Here is a 15,142-nt window from a genome sequence, read left to right as displayed (position 1 = left end):
AAAAAGTTTTAATAATTTAAACTGAAATGGACAACTAATGACACCAGTCTCCTGAAGGTTACAAGAAAAAATTAAAAAAAAAAAAAAACTTTTCAATATTTCACCAGATTCGTGGGACCAAGATTATCCATTCTACTATCCAATTTCCTACAAATAGAAAATTGAGGGAAAAAAAAAAAAGGACATAAAGGTTCCAAACTTGACAAAAAACGATACGTAGGGACGAACAAAAAAAAAAAATTTAACAAGAAACTAACAATCAGAAAATAACCGACATGAAATTCAACTATGAGAACAAGGGCTACTTAAGAGATTATATACAATGTAGAAAAATCTATGACATCAGATGTACTATTAGACAGTTAGGTTAGGGTGTGTCCTTTCTCGACACAAAATCCAAGAACAACTTTCTCAAACTTTGAGCAACATCAACGGTGCACCCCTAACCGTCAAATTTCACATTTAACACCCAGAAGGGTTTGTGATCTTTTTGTACGAAATGTAAACAACATTATTATTCATTTTACCATTAACTACTATTTTATCTTTATTACAAGCAACATCCATCAAGTTGAACAAGTCATCATATAGGCTCTTCATTTGAAATGGAGGTGAGTGGGCATTAGGTTTTACATAATAAAGCACTAGGCTGTCTAAAAGTACCTTTCAAAACTTTGAAATTGTGAATTGGTAAAGACCAAGTAACCAGTCTTCATTATAGAACCCAAAACCCCAAAGATGCTGAAATCATAATCCCACATTATGTTAAAATATTCATATTTGTCTATTCACAATTGAAATTCCAGAAAAAGCGAAGAGCAACAAAAATTGCATGAGAGAGACAGAAAACACAAAAGAAGGCATGACTCGGGAGGTCTACCTCCAGAGGGATGAAAACATGCAGTTCATGTTGAACATAATTTTTTTTATGTCCAACTGAAATTCCAGTAAAAGTAAAAGCAATGACAACTGAGAGAGAGAGAGAGAGAGAGAGAGAGAGAGAGTACCAAAGAAGTGGAGACTTCAGAAGCCTGCCTCTAGAGAGAGAGAACATTGAGCGCAAGTATAACTTTGGACCCATGAACCTCGTCTTTGTTCTTTCATCTTTGATTATGGCAACTTATTAACTCTTACAGAGGAAACAAGCTCAAGTGGGCAGTGGCTACGCAAAATCCATCTTAATATAGAACATGGATAATATGTACCCGGCAAATATAGTTATCAGAAATACAGTTCAAGGCAAGTGTCCATCTAGGGTTTCAAGAGATTCTTTGAGCAGCTGCTGCGCTTCTTCTCTTCTTCTGAACACCCAAGTGAAAAAGCAAGAAACAGCGACAAGGGGGGGAGGGAAGAGGACCATATGCTGAATCCTGAAGAAATCACCAAGAGAACTTATCAAACATGAGAAGCAAAGAAATAGTAAGCAATGAAAAGGTAAACACATTTTAAATAAAATGAGAAGACAAAAATAAAAATCTTGATTAAAGAGATAGAAGGAGAGTAAAAAGAGAGCCATGGAGGCTCCTATTTTTTGATAAAATACTTGTTTAAGGGTGAAGTTTCTCTGACTCAATCCTCACACACAAAAGAATCCAAGGACCACCAAATGGATCACAACTCGAAATCAGGCCGGTCCTTGATATGAAAGGCCCATATAGAAACAAAATACCATGAAAATAAGGTTTATTTAATCTTTTAAGCATAGAACAACTAAGTAATAGAACAAGAGTGCCATGACGCTCAAGAATTTTAGGGAATTCAATCTTTTTAGAATGACCCACTACTTTTCTATCAGTAGCATGATACCTGCATTTAATAAAAAAACATGAAAAATTTAACAATGCCCAACTGACCTCAGTCCATTTTATCCACAAATACTAATGACCAAGTTTTAAATATTTTAAAATTGTCATCGAACTCACTCAACCACACACATCACCTGAGTCAAAACTCCCTCTAGGTGAATGAGTTTGAACTTTTATAAAGACGATGAGATGATGGACAGCGATGGAGAGAGTGGGACTCACCGGAACAAAGATTGACACCATCGGCTTTTCCCACTCTCCATCCTCCATTACTTCACTTGACAGCAACTATCACATGGAGTAGAGTTTTGACAATGGTCCTTTTGATTATACTACGCTACAAAGTTCAGACATGTTAACATATATTGCTACTATTACGATAAGGTGCGTATGTTAATATTAACATTTGTACTAAAATATATTCCAATATAACAAGCAGAAGATCATGCATCACGTCATTTTATATATCTAAGTTCTATTTTTAGTACGAATCTAAAATTCCAGTCATGGCACAAAGTTCACACAAACAATCTGGTGCTACTTCCATTTATATCTGCAAAAGCAGTAACACTGAGCTCCAAGATATTTCGCTCAAAGAAAACAAAGCTGCAGTGTTACGTGCTTCTAAATGAAAATCACAAAAAAAGAAATTTTATCGATTCCAATAATTTAATGGGCAATAATTTAATGCAATTCCCATTAAATTTATAAATAAGAGAATAATCCATTGCAATTCTATGCACATGACAACCAGTTAATGCTAACAGCATAAAGCAAGGGAGATTCCATGGATGTTTTCAAAGAGTAAGAAGAATTAAAAACATGAAATACCTCTTAATATCTTCCACTGCTTGTTTACGACATTGTATTTGAAGTTCTAAAATGTGAATTAGTGTAGCTCTGGCCTGTTCAAAAGGTAAAAATATCAGCCATAAGGAAAGGAAAAAAAAAATGAAGGAATCTGTCCAATACATTGAACCAAAATATTCACTTGGTGAGGACGCAAAGAATTGAGGAGATGGTGCAAGTTCCGAAAAATAAGAGATATCTCTTCCACTCTCCATGCATACTGAGATGGTCGCTCAACAAGCACATCTGCAAGTCCCAATAGATGAAGCTGCAACTCTCGGTTCAGTGCTCTCAGTTCCTTCTTGTAATCTGTGTCACAAGCAATCATACATAAACATCAATTATTTTTCATAAATTCTTATCAAACTTTCTTTTTTTTTTTTGGATTTTTTATTCTTATCATTTCTTTTACTTTTAATACTTTGAAAGAGAAGGAATTGGCAGAGATCAAAACCTTTTGTCTTTCACAGAAGCATTCAATTGCTAGCGGGGCTGCCAAACGAGCCAGGCCTAGCAGCCAGCAGGCTTTGGGCCATACTTTAAGCCACCAAACCAAGCTCGGGAATGCATTTTAAGCCTGAACATTTTTCGGGCTAGGCTAAACGGCCAGAAAATCAGTGTTCATTTATATATAATTAGCATAATTTATTACACCACCAAAAATAGGCCCACAACAGGCCCAGTCTGCCACAATATTTTTTGGGTTGGGTTGGGCTGGGCCAGTCTTGATCCTCAATTATATAAATCGGGCTGGGCCCAGGTCACAAGTTGTGGTTTATTTTCAGGCAGGACGCGCCATCTCTTGCCTGGCCCTTTGCCAGCTCTAATCACTAATAATATGTTAAGAGAAAATCTAATGAAAGAGACCAAAACCAAGACATGCAATAATGCATGCCCATGCAGTATAACTGATATCCTTTAATACATTGCAATGCAGTATTATAATTTTGCTACAACTTGACAATCATAAACTTGGTTGTTACTGGAGCGTCACACAAGGGAAATCAAATAAATGGAGTGGAACTTTTACTCAAAAAAATAAATGGAAAGGAACCCTAGACGATGACAGCAAGTAGAGAGTGCATAAACTATGAGACTATGGGGAACATGTCCTGGATAAGTATCTCTCATCTCCCATAGTGGAATAGAAGAATACTGTTCATGCTATGTCCATAGATGCAGTTGATAAGACAGCACAGAAACAATCAAAATATGTGGGATAAAGTCAAATTGATGGTATGACTATTGAGAAGCTGAATGTGAAAAAGTTGCTAATTTAAAAGGCTCCAACGCTAGGTACAAGTGTTGTGGAAAACACACAGGAAATTGGTAGTGAATAAAAGGATTGGAAACTCTATAATCTTTGGTAATAAGGTTTCCAGAGCACTGTTAATATGTAGGATTGGAATGATTCATAAATCCCGAATGTAACTAGAACACCATTAAAACTTATTAATAAAGGAGATATCCCAGAGAACTTTTGAGCTTCACTCCAGCAAATAAAATAAAAAATGAAAGAGAAGTCGTACCAATGTTTGGCCCTTTAGGATATAACTGGCGAACTCCTTGTTCTTCCAAACTTGGAAGCACGTCATCAGTCTAAGCACCAAAATGATGAATATTACTGAGCATCAATATTCAGCTAGGTCAAAGTTCCAAATGCACATTGAAACTTTCAATGTAAATGCAAATAATGAAATCAACTCAAACAAAAGCAAAAGAGGACAGATGTTCACATAGAGATGCAAGTGGGGAAGTCAACCCAGGATCTTTTAAATATATAGCAGCATATCAAAGAGGGGGCTTGAAATAAAATAAACAACCAAACACTACCGTATAAGTTGCGCCATATAAAGTGTAAGTTCCATACAGAAATTAAAAACTAAAAACTAAAAATAAAAAAAGTAAAAATAAGAAAAAATAAAAGTATAGAAATAAGAAAATATACAGTCTAGGAGACAATAGTTAACACTCAACAGTCAACACTCAACACTCAACACCAAGAGTCTTCACTCTTCAGTCATCGTCATCATCATCATCATCATCATCATCATCGTCATCAAAAGGAATAGGGTAAACTTCATCATATGCATTTGAATCGATGCCATCACCATCAGAGTCATCTCCCTCTTCAATATAACGCTCGTCCTCCTTTGTTTCTTCTGAATCTGCCTCTTCCACCGCCTCTTCTTCTACCTCCCTCTTACTAGTATGTGCAAATGAGGCCCTAGGAGTCTTGGCTGTTCTACACTTTTCTATCTTTTTGTGCTTCCCTGAACTCAACTCTTGTATAATTTCCTCCCTTGTAGTCTCAAGAACATTTTTACACGGGGCAACATCCCCCTTAATACTGGCAAAGTATTTTTTAAACCGATAAATCCCCCGTTAGTATCATTTCCACAATGATTACATTTAAGACGATTTTTGTCATTCGGATTCGGGTTATAATCATGCTTCCCACCCGAATCACCACTACAAGAAGATATTTCCACAAAACAAAGCTCATTTTCATCATTTTCTGGTTCTTTTACATTCAGAAGTTGTCTAATCTCAACCTTAAATAGCTTCAGGAATTTTTTTACAAGAAGCAACACTCCCTTTAATACCCGGCAAGATGTTTCTTGAATCAGTATCTTTTTCACAAAAATTACACCTTATAAAATTTTTATCGTTTGGTTTTGGGTTATAACCATACTTCTAACCCAGATCACTTCTTCTAGAAGTAGTAGAAATAGATCTATTCAAATGACAAGAATTTTGTTCCTATTTTTTGTTTTATAGAACTCATATTTTGCTTAATCTCCTCTCTGATAGCTCCAAGAACATTTTTACAATGGGCAACATCCCCGTTAATACCGCTAAGATGTTTCTTAAACCGGTTTATTCTCCCTTTCGTATTTTTTTCACAAAAATTGTATCTAATGCAATTTTTTTCATTTGGATTCGGATTATATCCATATTTCCAACCCAGACCTCCACTTCGACTAGATCCTGAAGACATTTCAAAATAATGCAATTTTTTTGCATTTACTTTGATTGCACAAACTCCAAACTCCCACATCTTAGATGTTTTTTGTTTCTAAAATAATACAAAACACCCTCTAATAGGATTATAAAACTCCAAAACTAAATAAAATCTACCTGGATGGTGTTTGGATCTGTTTTCCGTAACTTTGAAAAACACATTGATACAATGAAAGTCACAAAATTTTGTTTTCTTGAGATTTATTTCTCTCTAAAATGGGTTCTTATGGGTTAAGGTTTGAAATGAACCTAAAACCCATCCTTCAAAACCTTTATATTTCAAAAAAAATTAATACATCGAAAAAAAAAATTCCACCTCTAGGCGGGTTCCGTACTACCTAGGCGGCCACCCAGGGACTGCTACCCAATTTGGCCACCTAGGCCTAGGCAATCCACCCAAGCCTTTTAGACTGCCAAGGCTGCCTAGGCGCTGAGCGGTCCGCTTTTTGGAACACTAGTTTATACTATTAAGGCACACCTGTACATGTCTACCCAAATACAAAAATGGGAGTAAAAGCATAAAAGCATGGAACTCCACATTATTGCACCAGGATCCTCTGATCCTCGATGCATTAAGATCGAGAGTCAAAAGATCCTGGTGAAAGTTGATTAAAAGATCTTGGTGAAAGATGACGAGGTCAAGAAAAGGCGGATAATTTATTTTTAAAAAATCGTCAAATAACGAATACTATGGGAACACAACGTAAGGAAGAACATTTGACATAAATGAGGGTGGAGGTCATAGTTACATTTGCAGGATTAAGATATCTAAAGTGAAAGAAGCTTTGAGAAAGATGAAGATATGAAAGGCTTTAGGGTCAGATGGTATCCTGATAGAGATTTGGGAGTGCATCAGACAAATTGATATATCCTGGCTTACCAAGTCGTTCAACAAGGTATTGAGAAGAAAGAAAATATCAGACAAATACGAAAAAAGCACAATGGTAACTATTTACAAGAACAAAGAAGGCATATTGAATTGTACGAACTATCGAAGTACTAAACTTATGAACTAGACTATGAAGTTGTGGGTGAGAGTAGTTGAGCAACGACTAATGTGTGAAACAAGTGTATCAGAAAATCAATGTGGTATTATGCCAAGGAGGTCAATTGTCTAAGCCATTTTCCTACTTAGGCAACTAATTCAGAAGTTTAGGGCGAAGAGAATAGACCTCCAAATGGTCCTTTATTTATTTAGAGAAAGCATACAATATGGTAACTAGAGATTGAATTTGGTCGGTGTTGGAAAAACAAGGAGTTACCAAAGGCTCTATTGACATAGCAAGAGATATATATGAGGGAGCGATAACCAGTGTGCGGACAACTAGTGAGAGACAAGTGAGTTCTCAACGACAATGGGCCTACATCAAGGGCCAGCACTGAGCCCATATCTCTTTATTTTGGTTATATATGAGTTAACCAAGCACCTACAATATGAGGTACTGTAGTGTATGTTGTTCGCAGACCATATAGTTTTGATCGATGAGACTAGAGGCAGCATTCACACAAAGTCAGAGTGTTGGAGGGATGCTCTAGAATCTAAATGTTTTAAAATCAGCCGGACTCATACAGAATATATAAAATACAAATTTAGTAATAATAGGAGTAGAAACGGGGAAGTAGTTAAAATTCATGGTAAATAAATACCTACAAGAGATTGTTTCCAATATCAGGTTCGATAATCAAGAAAATTGCGAAATTGAGGAAAATGTCGTATATAGAATTAGAGCTAGGTGGGCGAAGAGGAAATGTGTATTTGGAGTTTTATGTTATCACGGCATTACCATTAGACTGAAGGGGAAGTTCTACATAATGACTATAAGACCAGCCATGCTTTATGGGATGTAATGTTGAGTGGTCAACAAACAACACATGTAAGATAAGCATACGTGAGATGAGGATGTTGGAAGGATGAGTGAAAAAATAAGAAATGATAGAATTCAAAATGAATACATATGAGGGAACTTAGGTGTGACTTCAACAGGCGATAAGATGAAGAAAAGTAGAGTTAGGTGGAATGGCCATGTACAACAAGATCTAATACAACACTGGTTAGGAGGTGTAATTTGGCTAAGGTGGAAGGCTCTAAATGGGCAAAGGGAAGGCACAAAAAAACATCAATAGAAGTAGTGAGAAAAGATATGGTGATTTTTAATCTTACTAAAGGTATAGCCCTTAATAGAATGGAGGAACAAGATTCATGTAGCCAACCCCAAATAATTGGGATAAGGCTTGGATTATGATGATGACGATTGATAAATTCAAAGTGGCATGGAAACCGATTATGACTTGTATCTAACAAACATCAACCCAACAACTCCATTGCTTTTTTAAATACGATCATTTTAAGGGCATTTTATTGAAATACCCATGACAGATGAACTATTTAATATTTTAACCACATCATTTAATTTAATTTCAAAATATGTATCAAAAGAGACATGATCATGAGTTGGCATAGTTACAATTGTGCAAAATGCTGAATACTGCATCACTCAGGGTATTTTGATAAATTTTTCCTTTTAAGAAAACAAAAAAAAAAAAAAAAAAAAAAGAATTCAAATGACCTTGAACTCTAGCCGTTAGAACACGTATATATGTCAAAGAACCACATGATCTTCATAATGTCCCCAGCAAGCACTTCAAGTTGAAAGCATATATAAAATTGCAAAAGGCACGAATAAAACTACTAAAAAAATCATGTGTAAAGATCCTACCATAAAAACTTGACATAAGCATATTCTTAACAATTTTATTCTTAATTCTTTAGAAAAGAAAAAGAGAAAAACCCCTCTCTCTTTCAAGTGGCCTGTAAGCTTATTCTAAAATATGATACGATTCCATTTATTTCATATAATTGTTCTATGAGAACTCAGAGCATTCAAAAAGTACTTTCAAAATCCCAAAATTTCCAGAAAAATACAAACCTAAGGCTCTCTGAAGCCTCAGCAATTGTGTATCATATCAAAATTGTGGCAAAATAAAAGCAAAACGATAAAGAAATATAGATTAAGATCTGATTTATTCATGCATGGTGTATCGGATAAAAAATATCGAAACAAAGACCAATAAACCCAATAATTCAATAACATTTCCACAGCAAAAGATAGAAAACAAATGAAATCCAAAATTAAGAAGCGCTGACTCAAATAAGAGACAGGTATATCACAAAAAAAATGAACTAGTTATCCCCAAAATAGGCCACAAAAAACCTAAGATGGAGTCTAATATGCAATAAAAGAAAGCATAACCAGACTATAAACACCTGAAATTCCTAGCCCTAGAAATCTTGACAGCAGGCAAACTTGGGGCATACCTTGAGTACGAGATATAAGATCCCTTTGCTGAATCCAAATATGAACAATTCCGAGGAATACAGAGAGAGGGATTTTGAAGAAGGGGAAGTAGCAATTGTGATGAGAGAGAGAGATTTTGAATAAGAGGAAAATGGCAATTGGTACTTACTAGAGTGTGTGACTTCGCGCGCTAGGGAGACCACTAAAATATATATAGAGAATTTAATATACCACTGTCTTGATGACTGCTTGAGACCATATATGGACTTTTTGAGCTTGTGCACTTTGCACTAAACGCCAGGGTTATAAAACATTTAGGTTGCTCCATATAGATATCTTCCACCAAGTCGCCATTTAGAAAAATAGTCTTCATATCTATTTTGAAGAGTTCTAGGTCTTATGTCTGACAATATGGGTGGTGTCACACTTTCTGAAATGGTGAGGTCCATCTCAGGTACTCTAATTACCCTACACAAAACACAATTTATTTCAGGTCCAATTTTTAATCACTAGTTCGAACACTAAATATGTTTACTGGTTTCCATGTCAGTGAACACCGAATTTAAAAGTCAATGAGCATACTAGATTGAAAATGCAAAGCTCATGAAAAATTGCAAATGCAAAGCTGAAAGTGAATTTATTGAACTCACTAAGGGTGGTATAATAGCTGTGGAACTCGCTCCAACTCCACCTTGGACAGGCCGAGTTAGTAACACTCTCCAACAAGAGGTTAAGATCACAAAATTGTAAGATTAGGATCGAAATTTAACTCAATGGATGCCATTCGAGTATTAAAAAAAAAAAAAAAAAAAGAAATGTCCAAATTATGACTTAACATAGCAATCAGTTTGTACAGTTATAAGAAACCCTGTTTGAACCGTTAACAATCCAAAATGCTTGATGATTGAAAGGAAACAAACCTAATGAACAAAAAACAATCACTCAACAGAGCAACAGTAACGGATGGCATTCGAGTATTAAAAAAAAAAAAAAAATCCAAATCAGTACTTAACAGAGCAACATCATTTCCAACAATAAGAAGAAACCCTGTTTGAACCATTAACAAAGCAAAATGCCTGATGATTGAAAGGAAACAAACCTGATGAACAAAAAGCAATCACTTAACAGAGCAACATCAATGGATACCATTCGAGTATTTAAAGAAAAAAAGAAACGAACAAAAAAATCTCCAAATTCTAAATTAACATCGCAACATCAATTCCACCATGTTTGAACCATTAACAAACCAAAATGCTTGATGATTGAAATGAAACAAACCTAATGAACAAACAGCAATCACTTAACAGAGCAACATCAAGGGATGCCATTCGAGCATTAAAATAAATAAATAAATAAATAGGAAATGTCCAAATTAGTACTAAACAGGGCAATTATTTCTTACAGCTATAAGAAACCTTGTTTGAACCATTAACAATCCAAAATGTTTGATGATTGAAAGGAAACAAACCTAATGAACAAAAAGCAATCACTCAACAGAGCAACACTAGTGGATGGCATTCGAGTATTACCCAAAAAAAAAATCCAAATCAGTACTAAGCAGAGCAACATCAATTCCAACAGTAAGAAGAAACCATGTTCGAACCACTTAACAGAGAAACATGAACGGATGCCATTCGAGTATTAAAAAATCCAAATCCGTAGTTTACAGCAGCTCAGAGAGTTGGAGTCAATATTCCCCCAAATTCTTGAGAAAATAATGGAAAAAAGAAAAATTCAACAACAATGCAGTTAATGGGGGTTACATAGAAGGATCTAGAATAATTCGAAAATAAGAGCTTGCGCTCCTTTCATCCGTGAAGGCGCCAACAAGTCCAAAATAAACAAGCCACGAAAACCCACATTTTCTCTGCAAATCTACTACCTGAACAAAGAGCTAGAGTTCCTTTCCATCCAGTAAAACCACAATAAACCCAAAATCATATAACAGAGCAACACTAATGGATGGCATTGGAGTATTACAAAAAAAAAATATATCCAAATTTCCATTAACAACCCAAATTGCACGTTTGTTAGAAAGGAAACGTTCCTAATGAACAAAAAGCCCCATAATCAACTAAAAAGCCCTAAAATCAATGGATGTCATTCCAATATATATAAAGCCCTAATAACAGGGCAAAGTAAAACAAAAAATCACCATTACCTTCGTTGTGAGGGTGCTCAGAAAAAAAACCCAACTTTGGTCAGGAACTGCATGCTCTGTGAGGGTGCTCTGGGAGAGAGACGCGGAAGGGTTGCTGCTGGTCTTGTAAAACCCAAATTTGTGAGAGAGAGAAACTGGTTTTATTAGGGCGAGATGAGAGAGACCTGTGCGCGAGCAGGGATGGCGAGATGAGAGAGAGAAACCGCGAGCTTTTTGTGGAGAGAGACTGCGTGCTGGAAAAAGCTTGATGAGGGAGAGCTCTGCGAGCAGGTTTGGGGGAGATGAGAGAGAGGGATGTGCTTTATGTGGAGAGAGTCTGCGTGCTGGAAAAAGCTTGAGTTGGGAGAGCTCTGCGGCAGGTTTCGGCGAGAGGAAAGAGAGAGATGAGAGAGAGAGGCTCATCGAGCAGGCCTGATGGTTTTGTCAGCTACGACTGGTTTGGGCGAGAGGAGAGAGAGACTGGGAGATGAGAGAGAGGCTCATCGAGTAGGCCTGATGGATGGTTTTGTCAGCCACGTCTGACGTCCTATTATTATTATTTTGAAAGAGGCAACATCCAACCGTTCGCACTCGTCAAAACCATCTGAGGCTCACCGTAAAACTGTGCGCGAACGGCCACACCCAAGCTTTTTCCAATTTTTAAAAATACGTTCTCCGCTTTTTATAACTTTTCACCGATCTTTATCAAAAATTTGCTTGCTTCATGCGGTTTGGACCGCATGGCAACATATGCGGTTCAAAACATGTAAGCCCTCAATCTTAAATATGGATGCAAGTAGGTGTTATATCCAAAAACAATAAAAACTAACAATCCAAATATTTCCTTACTAGAAATTTTATTTCTAGTTTTAAATATTTTACTTATTTTCCATATTCATGATCTCCATGTTAGAGATTACATGTCTATAGAAATTAAGTCAAAAAAAACATCTCAAAAATATATTTATTAATAGGCCTGTATTTCTACATATGCGGGCTTGGCCTCATAGAAACCTGGTCCTTAAAAATATGTGGCGCTTAAAATATATTTTTATTTTATCTCTTCCGGGTGCAGTTTGTATAGAGCCTAGGCTCTAAACAATCAAATTAGAGCCTACCTTCAAATAGTATCGAGAAATGTTATTTCAATACTGAAAAATCATTGTGATAGCCTTAAAATATATTTTCAATTTTATTTATAAAGTTTCAATTTTTGAAAACAATGTAGATCAACAGATTTATGAAAACTTTAAAACCTTGAAAATTGACTGTCCAAATATTCATTACAAAATATACTATTTATAAAACTAAAAATCTATTTATTTTCTCATGTCCATGCATCTTAATATCGAGATTATGATATTTGGACATCAAAAGAACCTGTTCTAATGAAATTTTTGGGGTAGGTTCTAATTTAATTGTTTAGAGTCTCGGCTCTACATAAACTTTTCCCATGGGTAAAGCTCAATTTTGAATGTTAAAATAATTTAAAATAAATAAAATTTGTAAAACTACTTCTTATACTAGGGTGTGGTTTTTATAAAGTTGCAACCTTAGACAATCCAATTAAGATGCTTCTCCAAATTTTATCATAACAAGTATTTTTGGTGTAAACAATTCTTAGAATTATCTCAAAATCTATTTTCATATCTAATTATAAATTTTTAAACTCCAAAAAATGGTTAAAATCAAGTAGATCTATAAACATATGAAAATCTTGAAAATGAACGGTCTAAATAATATGTTGTAAGATGCACAATCTTTTGGGACTAGACATATTTTTTTTTCATATTCATATATCTCGATGTCGAGATGAGGTTTTTCAACATTAAAACAACATTTTTCGATGGATTTTGAGGTGCATCTTTAATTCTCCATTTATAAGACTGTAAACTTCTTCCTTTAAAAAACTCTTGCTATGGTAATTTATGAGGGCATGTTTGGATGACAATCGATTGAGATGATTGAGGATTTTTCAACATTGAAATAACCTTTTCCGACATATTTTTGAGGTGTATCTTTAATTCTACATTTCAAGGTTGCAACCGTGCATAAACTTTTTCCTTTAAAAAAAAACTCTCGTTATGGTAATTTATGAGAGCATGCTTGGATGACAATCGATTGTATTTGGAATAGACTATCTTGTTTAAATTAATACACTATTGTTTTGTTAGATGTTTAGCACCTAGCTTGTATTAAGGATAATATTATTTAATTATTCAACTTGTTTTTATGTTTTCCATATAGTTTTAGCTATTTTTAATAAAAACATTTGACATTCTATAAATTACTTTGAATAAAGCAAATACAACTTTCACAAAGATAAACTCAATACGGCTCTTGCAAACAACAGATAATTTACATAATCGATAACGAGTACTTCAAAATAGACCTTAAAACTTAAGGTCCAACAAATTCCCCAAGCAAGGGTTTGATCATTGGAGTAAGTGTACATTTACTCCACTGGAGCACACAAATTTTGGAGAGGCAAAAGCCATTTTGTTGGTTGGTTATCAACTTTCAGTCCTATGAATTTCTCTGTTCCTGATGGCCTCCCGTAGTTTAACTTCTAACGGATGACAAACATCACCTTCACAGATTGTACCCAACATAAATTATATCGAACATTTGTAATGCTCTAGTGCATTTATAGTTCCTCAAAATTTCATATAAAATATATATGGGGCGCTTTTAGGTGGTCCCGGCCGCACCGGGTATCTACCTTCTGAAATCCATATTGGAGTGGACTAGGGGTCCAAAATTTTGTAGGGCTTCATCCCCCGATCACTACACTCATGAATGTGTTAAAAATAGTCCATCTTAAATCCTTTTATTTTAAATATTTATAAAAATATTTATGATAAATGCATTATTTAGCATTTACATGATTGATACTATTGCTGCTCATGATCATGTACTTTGAAACTAAATAAAACGTGGGGGCACTATTAAATTGTTCATCACATGAAGATTTCAATATTTTTCCCTTTTTTTACCATTCATCTCAACTCTTCAAAAACCATTACATATGCTCTATTTTTTGGAGCTCCAAATTTATATATGAGACGGAAATGGATATGAGAATTTAATATGCGTTATGGGGTCATACAAACCTTGAAAACCAAAGTGAGCTTAAAATGTTCAAAATCCGACGATTTCTTATAAAGATTGCCAATTTGGATGGGATTTAATCAAAGCTGAACCAATTCTAGAATACCATGGGTCTCGGCCTGGTTCCCCCATAACCCCTCTCTATATGTTTTTTCCTTTTTTTTAGCTTATCTAATGTTCTTTAGGTCTTTTCTAAATTCCCATCCCACAAACCCCTATTTTAAATTTTATTTTATTTTATTTATTTTTAATATTTTGTTAGATCACCAATTTGGACCCATCCAACACAAAAATGTGGGTGAACGATCTGCCCCACTGATCCTTTTAAGACGATGTTTGCCAGTGAACTGTGTTATGTTACCCCTATATGCTGAAGCTTCTTAGTGATTGAATGCATAAAAAGAAGAACAATGTTTCTCTAAGAATCAATTTCCCTGAGCTCTATCGTTGCTTTTCTTATGATCTTTTTGCGCTCTTTGTTATGAATTTCTGACCATTTCATGATTCTTAAGGGATCCAGTCTGCAAATTCTTTTCGTCTATTATTATATTTTTCTCCTTCTTCCCCAGAGAGAGAACCTTCTGATACAAAAGAAATTAAGTTCTTGGCACAATTCACTTTTAGAGATAGAAGAGACCCCAACAAATCAAAACACAAAGGTAAGTTTCTATGAAAGAAATGGTGAATAAAAGTCACTCATTTTAGGTGGAGAAAGCCCAAAAGAAATGGACACAACAAACTATTTATTTTAAGTAGAGAAAGCCCTTTTGTCTCCTCATGGCCATCTAAAATAGCTATCCATTCCTACTAACCGTTCACGTTCAAAAACTACTAATTGTTTCAAATTGCTAACCCACTACTAACTGTTAATGTTAAAAAAAAAAAACAAAAAAAAAAAAAAATAGTTACTGCACTTG

General features: G+C 35.0%; 1 protein-coding gene across 8 annotated transcripts; it reads right to left on the bottom strand.

Annotated features, from left to right (window-relative positions):
- Positions 1-739: 739 nt before the first annotated feature.
- LOC18422381 (uncharacterized) lies at positions 740-11,651 on the bottom strand. Of its 8 annotated transcripts, none has more exons than XR_016054982.1 (6): positions 11,136-11,647; positions 4,184-4,253; positions 2,797-2,963; positions 2,637-2,710; positions 2,028-2,137; positions 1,164-1,370 (listed from the first exon to the last, which is right to left on the bottom strand). XR_016054982.1 is itself a non-coding variant. In XM_088865902.1 (6 exons), exons 1-5 carry the CDS (start codon positions 11,535-11,537, stop codon positions 2,075-2,077), a joined length of 732 nt encoding a protein of 243 aa, XP_088722028.1. In that variant the 5' UTR covers positions 11,538-11,647; the 3' UTR covers positions 1,164-1,370; positions 2,028-2,074. The 8 variants fall into 8 exon arrangements, 7 of the variants coding, with proteins under 7 accessions (XP_088722027.1, XP_088722030.1, XP_088722028.1 ...); XM_088865902.1 differs by having other exon boundaries at positions 2,028-2,093; XM_088865901.1 differs by lacking the exon at positions 2,028-2,137 and having other exon boundaries at positions 740-1,370; positions 11,136-11,651.
- Positions 11,652-15,142: the final 3,491 nt, after the last annotated feature.

The sequence above is a fragment of the Amborella trichopoda genome, chromosome 4 (assembly GCF_054954075.1).
Source record: "Amborella trichopoda isolate Santa Cruz 75 chromosome 4, AtrichopodaSantaCruz75HAP2 v2.0, whole genome shotgun sequence".
In the NCBI taxonomy this organism is placed as follows: domain Eukaryota; kingdom Viridiplantae; phylum Streptophyta; class Magnoliopsida; order Amborellales; family Amborellaceae; genus Amborella; species Amborella trichopoda.
The sequence above is the reverse complement of the archived record's forward strand: the minus strand, read 5'-3'. Positions and strand labels throughout refer to the sequence as shown.